This window comes from Mytilus edulis, chromosome 12 (assembly GCF_963676685.1).
Source record: "Mytilus edulis chromosome 12, xbMytEdul2.2, whole genome shotgun sequence".
Classification (NCBI taxonomy): domain Eukaryota; kingdom Metazoa; phylum Mollusca; class Bivalvia; order Mytilida; family Mytilidae; genus Mytilus; species Mytilus edulis.
This window is the reverse complement of record NC_092355.1, coordinates 3,043,896-3,050,513: the sequence shown is the minus strand read 5'-3', so window position 1 is coordinate 3,050,513 and position 6,618 is coordinate 3,043,896. Positions and strand designations below refer to the sequence as shown.

The 6,618-nt window shown below is 32.1% G+C and overlaps 1 protein-coding gene across 1 annotated transcript; it reads right to left on the bottom strand.

The window, feature by feature from the left end:
* Nucleotides 1–202: 202 nt before the first annotated feature.
* On the bottom strand, nucleotides 203–6,063 carry LOC139498688 (uncharacterized). Its single transcript, XM_071287211.1, has 2 exons — nucleotides 3,496–6,063; nucleotides 203–2,396 (listed from the first exon to the last, which is right to left on the bottom strand). The coding sequence occupies exons 1-2, from the start codon at nucleotides 3,824–3,826 to the stop codon at nucleotides 430–432; spliced, it is 2,298 nt and encodes a 765-aa protein (XP_071143312.1). The 5' UTR covers nucleotides 3,827–6,063; the 3' UTR covers nucleotides 203–429.
* Nucleotides 6,064–6,618: the final 555 nt, after the last annotated feature.

Here is a 6,618-nt window from a genome sequence, read left to right as displayed (position 1 = left end):
TAATCCTGGGTCCTATAGGTACTAATAAACAACCGTAATTTATTATCCTGTCAATTATTGCATTATCAAAAAGTAAAATCACTAAAATACTGAACTCCGAGGAAAATTAGAAAAGGAAAGTCCCGAATCAAATACATTATTGTACCGACTATAAACCGTTTAGCATATTGTTTCGCCTTCATTCCTTTTTTAAGAGATTCCATTATTTATATATCATTTATTTTCAGCATACATACGTACATACACAGATGTATCAGGTTTCTTCGACATTGTATCAATACATTATTTGTATCTCGATATAATGTGAATTAAAAAAAGACTAACACCCCTTACATAGTCAAGTTCGATAACATAAGCATATTAATTGTGGCCTTAAAGATCATAGTATTGTTTAAGAATACATTTGCATTGCAGCGATACTACTTTGATTTAGATGTTTAAAAGTCTTGACTTCCTTTTTTCTGCTGAACTACATATACAATTATCACATTGCAAAGCTATATCATAATAATGAAAAGCTGCGTCATTGTCACCGGCTATTTCACAACATACTCCAACTAGTGTAAATGTATTAGATAGTAAGTTAGTGTACCCAACATGTGGTGAACGTAAATGACGCAACGCCTGTTGTCTGTTGAAAGTATCACCAATATGATGATAGCATAGAAATCTAAGACAGTGAGACATTATAAACGGTGATATTCCAAAGAAAGTGTCTTCTACCTCCAGCTCTAGTTCTTTTGGTATTAATGATGAGTGCCGTACGTACTTTACTTTATCTACAACAGCTGTTTTCATCTTTGCATTCAATGACATTGATGAATGTACACGATGTCTGTAATTATTTAATTCTGCTTTACTGCAGTAGTCTTGACCTAAATGCACCATATCGCGTAAATTCATTGATAGAATGTATTCTGTAAGTCTGAGTGTTACATTGTACTGTTCTGTTACATAATAAAACGACGCGTATAACAACCAACCTGTCACAGCATCCCTCTGTAAACCGTCATGTAAATGTCTATGGTAACTTGTGCGTATGTTATAATTTGTATTTGCTGATGATAATAGTTGTGCAGCTTGTTGACTGATGGTAGCACAATGAAACTTACAAACACCGATAACAAATGAAGACGATTCAGCATTTTGTATAGATTCAATATATTTTAGTAATTTATATTTTTTTGTAAGATTTGACATCATTCCCGAACCATTCGTCCACCTGTTAATTCTGTAAATCAGGAAGTCTAACATTAGTATTGATTGTTCGCTTGTTTCACTATATGGTGGATAACAGCTTTTTTTACAAGGATAAGAATGAAATAAATTCTGCATGAATCCACTGATACCACTATACTTTATACTACTCAGTACACTGAGTAGTGAGTTATTGTTATATTTATTGATCTTTCCTAAGAACATGTTGTGTTCAGGTATGAAATAGTTCGGACAGTAACAGTTGTTTACCCATGATATCAGCTTATTCAGGCAGAGGGAAAAACAAATAAACAATTTAGGTAATTGAAATGTGTCAATATCAACTTCCTCTGAGACCCAGAATAAAGCCGTCTTCAAAAAGTAAGAACACAGCAAATCTTTTACATGGTCGTTTTTGTTTACGATACGTTTCAGTGTTAGTTTAAGAAGACCGTAACACAAGAGTTGGGTGAAATTAAACGAATGTACAAGTTGTTTTTCTGCCACTGAGAAAGATATTCTCCATAATAAATTACAATTTAGCATAATCCTGGGTCCTATAGGTACTACTAAAGAACCATAATTTATAATCCTGTCAATAATGACATTAGGGGGCCATTGCCGTCGATAACGCAATATCCAGGGCATGGCCTGATATGGCAAATATTTACTTCTAAGGCAGAATGCAATATCCATAGCTTGATTTTTATCTGATAAACAGGGACCGTGTGTTGAGTAATTCTGCGGCTGGTATCTTTGCTTTATACGATTTAAAAAGTTGGTCGTTGATAAATATAGACCTGTTTGTGTTTTGACAATACATTCATTACATACAAATATATTTGCTCGTTTTCCTCCTGCTACCAATCTGAGTCTAGTAAATCCAGGATGATCAGTATCTGTCTCCATAACAAATTCAGTACGTTGTACCGGATGTTTTATATTTCTTTCAATCTGTGTTACGTTTACCACTTCATCGACAAACATTATATCTACGTCACTTCCTGGTAAATCCAATCCTTCTGCTAAACTCCCACTTGATATGTTTGTTGTATGTTTTTCATGTGCATTCCATATTTTATCATGTAAGATAAACAGTATTTGTCTTTTACGTATGTCTATTTCAGTACCTATTGTTCTTATAAGGTGGTTAACCAAGTGGTTTTCTATAGAATCATTTTCAGTCCAAGACAGATACTCTATAAAATAAAATAAAAAGATATATAGATATACTTCTCCATAATTAAATCGTATAATGACGTTTGTAATATATATAGGAACTTACCCCGAGATACGTTACATAATGGCAAAAATAGCATCTTACATCCAATCGAACAAAACTGTATTGTTGGAATTTTCGACCTTGGTGTATCATCGGCCTATTACTTAACATGAAGATGAAGAAATGTAATTCGGTAGTTTAGAGAAAAAATCACTGTGATACAATGTGAGTGTTATTTGAAATGGAAGCTATTCTACACAAAAAATATGTACTACTATTTGCATCATTCAATAAACATGTTTAAAGCAGTACAATGTATAATGTGGAGCAACTGTTTTGATCCAAATACTACCTAGGAGAGGTATTATATAGACGAAAATCTCGTTTTGAGTTTCCTTCCAAGTCAAAATTGTTTTTCAGATTAGTTTTCTAGATGAGTTTTTTTATTTGGACATGATGGATATAAGAAGATATGGCATAGGTGCCAATGAGATAACTCTTAATTCAAGTCACAATTTGTAAAAGTAAACTATTATAGTTCAAAGTACGGTCTTCAACACGGAGCCTTGGCTTACATCGAGCAGGAACCTGTAAAGGACCCCAGCACATATAAGGGTTAAACCATTCAAACAAGAAAACCAACAGTCCAATCTATACAAAAAAAAAACAGAAAAAAGAAAAACAGGTCATGGCGTTGTCAAATTAAAAGAAGATGTTGTATACTTATAAATGAGACAACTATCCACCATTGATTAATTGGGGTTGATGTTTTGTAGCTATAGATCGCAGTATGACTCATCAAATAAACATATTACAATAAGCAAGCGTTTGATGGCTTTGTCATAATAATGTTAAGCGAAACAATCGATTGCTTGTATAGAAAAAATAAACAAACACAAATAAATAAATATGATGATATACAAAGACAAATGACAACGCCTGAATTATATGGTACTGACACTGTTTGTCTATGACTTATGGTTCTAGATTAACAAATGTTTTTCAAGGTTATTGCTTTATTTGTTCTACATCAAAAACCAACTCTATTTTGTGACAGAAATTAGAAAAAAAATTACCTTTATTGCAGTCTGTACAATTTTCTAAGTATTCCAGATATTCATTTGAAGCTTTGTCGGGATATCTTAGATTCATTATCCAGCTTTCGTGTGCTTTTCTTCTATTTAAACAATCTTTATACATTCGTTCAAACTGTCTGATTGTCAATCCGAAAACATCGTTTGAGATTACGATTCCTCCATCATCAGACTGGTAAACCAATGGCGTGTATTTCCGTTTCCCATGGTAAGGAAAACGTTTAACTCCATATTTCCTCCAGTATGTAATTTTTCTCATACTATACATATGCTCTTTGTTTTCATTTTCCTTTTTACTATGATTTGTGTCCATGACGAATCTAAAAGTAGAAATTATCAAAGATTTTAATTATAAACCAAAACGATTTTAAAAGATCAATTTTTCCGAAGTTTAACAACCCTGTTAATGCATTACCTAAAGCCGTTAGTCTATCGGCCTTAACTTTATATGGTGATGGTGACCTCAACGTGTACACTGTATTGCGTTCAACATAGTGACAATCAGTTGAAAACCCGTAACCCAAAAACTTTTTATTCAGATCTTCCCATTGCACAACTGAGATCAATGATATAGGTATAGTGTTACATCTTTCATCAGTCCGCCAGAATATTTTTTTTTAGATGTCAACGAAAATTTATTAAATGTTTGATACTTTTGGTTGTGATGTTAGCTGTGTACACGCGGCTACACGTTGCCGCTAAAGAATTTGATACTGTATTTAATATTTCATTCTTAAAAATAAACAACAAAATTCTAATCCCCAAAGAAATTCAAAACGGAAAGTCCCTTATAAAAAGGAAAAATCCAAAATAACGATTTAACTCCACGCAACCAATATCGATATGTCCATCTTCAAAATTTGTTTTTGAAGTTCTTAGACCAAAGAAAAATATCAGGTCAAGGTCAAAGGTAAAGATCAAATTACAAATTGTATTTTTTCTGTCATTTTTAATAATATTTATAAAAAAACTAGCGAAAAATATTTGCCTTCTTGTAATAAAGATATGAAACATTTTGTTTGCAACAATTCAATGACATCTTATGAGTGTTATTAGACCTACATTTATTCAATATAAGGTTAATTGATTATTGCTCCAACTGGGTGCATGATAAGCAAGATATCAGCAGGCAGTGACCTTGAGTAAACCGGAAGTAGCTATTTTGCACTATTTTTTTATTAAGAAAGTAACAATGTTTTAATTGTACATATATAAACCAATCATTTGATACCGGATGTGAATTTCACTTAGCTGGAAGTATATAGAACATGTAAATACCATAAAATTTAGAATCTGTGTAACTGTATCTTTCAAGTGAGACTGGACATAACATTTTTTAAACCGGAAGTTGACAAATATGTTTTCTTATTTCAGTCAAAAATATATAGAAACATTCATTTATTGAATGAACCAGTTTTATTCGGTATTCAAGAGCTTGCAGCTCCTATTCAGACTTTGTAAAACGCTACCAGTGTCTGAGCAGAAAGTTGATGAACCAGGGGTATGTCAAAGAACGTCTCGTCCTTTTTCTAAAAAAGGTCATCGGAAGATACTAATAACTTGTTGATAAATATTCCGTATCAACTTCACAAATAATACAAGATGTTCTTGAAGTATAGATTTTGCGTATTGATGTTGGTTATCATCTTAATAACTTGTTATAGTATTCTTTTATTTGTCTTTATTAGTATTACTTTTACTGTTAAGTCAGTTTTTGAGATATTCATTTGACGTGAATCTATGCTTATGTAAAACATCATACTTTGAACGACAAAATTATTTCATTTATTAATATTACTTTTATTTATGGATCTTGACATACTTTGAATGACAAAACTATGTTATTCAATAATACTACTTTTTCTGTTAAGTCTGTTTTTTTATGATATACATTTGACGTGAAACTGTACTTATGTATCCCGTCATACTTTGAACCACACAATTATTTTATTTATTATTATTACTGTTAAGTCTGTTTTTTTGTTATATCTACTTTACTTGACTCTGCATTTATGTATGCCGTCATACTTTGAACGACAAAATTATTTTATGTCTACCTGTGCGAATTTCAAACGCGCAATTTTACACCAGTACTGAAAACCTTCCATCCTTTACGGGTAGACTTTATATAGATAAATAAAGTCGTATAAGATAAGCAAAATGAGTATGTTAAATTTGATGTATGCCTTTTTTGTGCTTCTACGTTACATTTGTTGTTTTTACAGTGATTAAGATGAAAACACAAGATTGACTGCTGTACCCCTATTTTTGACATATTAACTCTTTGAGTTTGTTTGTTTTGTTTATGCATCGTTGATAATGTAATGGAATTTGATGCAACTGTCATACAAGTGAGAGGTTTAGCTAGCTATATAAAACCAGGTTCAATCCACCATTTTCTACATTAGAAAATGCCTGTACCAAGTCAGGAATATGACAGTTGTTATCCGTTCGTTTGATGTGTTTGGACTTTTGATTTTTGCCTTTTGATTTTGGACTTTCCTTTTTGAATTTTCCTCGGAGTTCGGTATTTTTGTGTTTTTACTTTTTTTGAAGAAACCTATGCTTGGACGCCAAATATAGCTTTGAGTAAACTAAAAGTAGTTCTCGTCAATAACATATAAAATTCATGTAGAGAGACATTGAGTTCAAAATTGTTCTCTAAAGGGTTTTAAATCAGTAGTGCATTTGTGTCGCCATAAGTTCGAGGAAAATTAAAAGTGTGCAAAAAGCGGGAAAATGTTATTCATTGGGTAAGTTTAACCATGATTTAACTTGATAAAACAGACGATATCAATATCATTCATTGATTGTTTGATTTATTTTATCACTTTCATTTTTTTTGGGCTATTTCATGACGTTATGGTTTAAATTTCATAGGGCCAAGAAGGAACCACTGAACAGACAATCTTTAGACTAGACTTCTCAAAAAATATTCTCTGAAAGACAAAGGCAAAAGAAGTAAGCCGATTGTCCTGACATTATTCAAGTAATCACATCGCTGTGGCTCATTGTCCTGGCATGACTCTAGTAATCAACTTGCTGTAGAAGATTATCCAGGCAATATTCTAGTATTAAAACTGCCTTCGCTGATTGTCCTGGCAT

Bases quoted from the DNA above. Each gene is read 5' to 3' on its own strand.
- LOC139498688 (XM_071287211.1), bottom strand. From the start codon at position 3,826: ATGGACACAAATCATAGTAAAAAGGAAAATGAAAACAAAGAGCATATG. The intron at 2,397-3,495 runs GTAATTTTTTTT...TTTATTTTATAG, and splicing joins TTGTACAGACTGCAATAAAG to AGTATCTGTCTTGGACTGAA.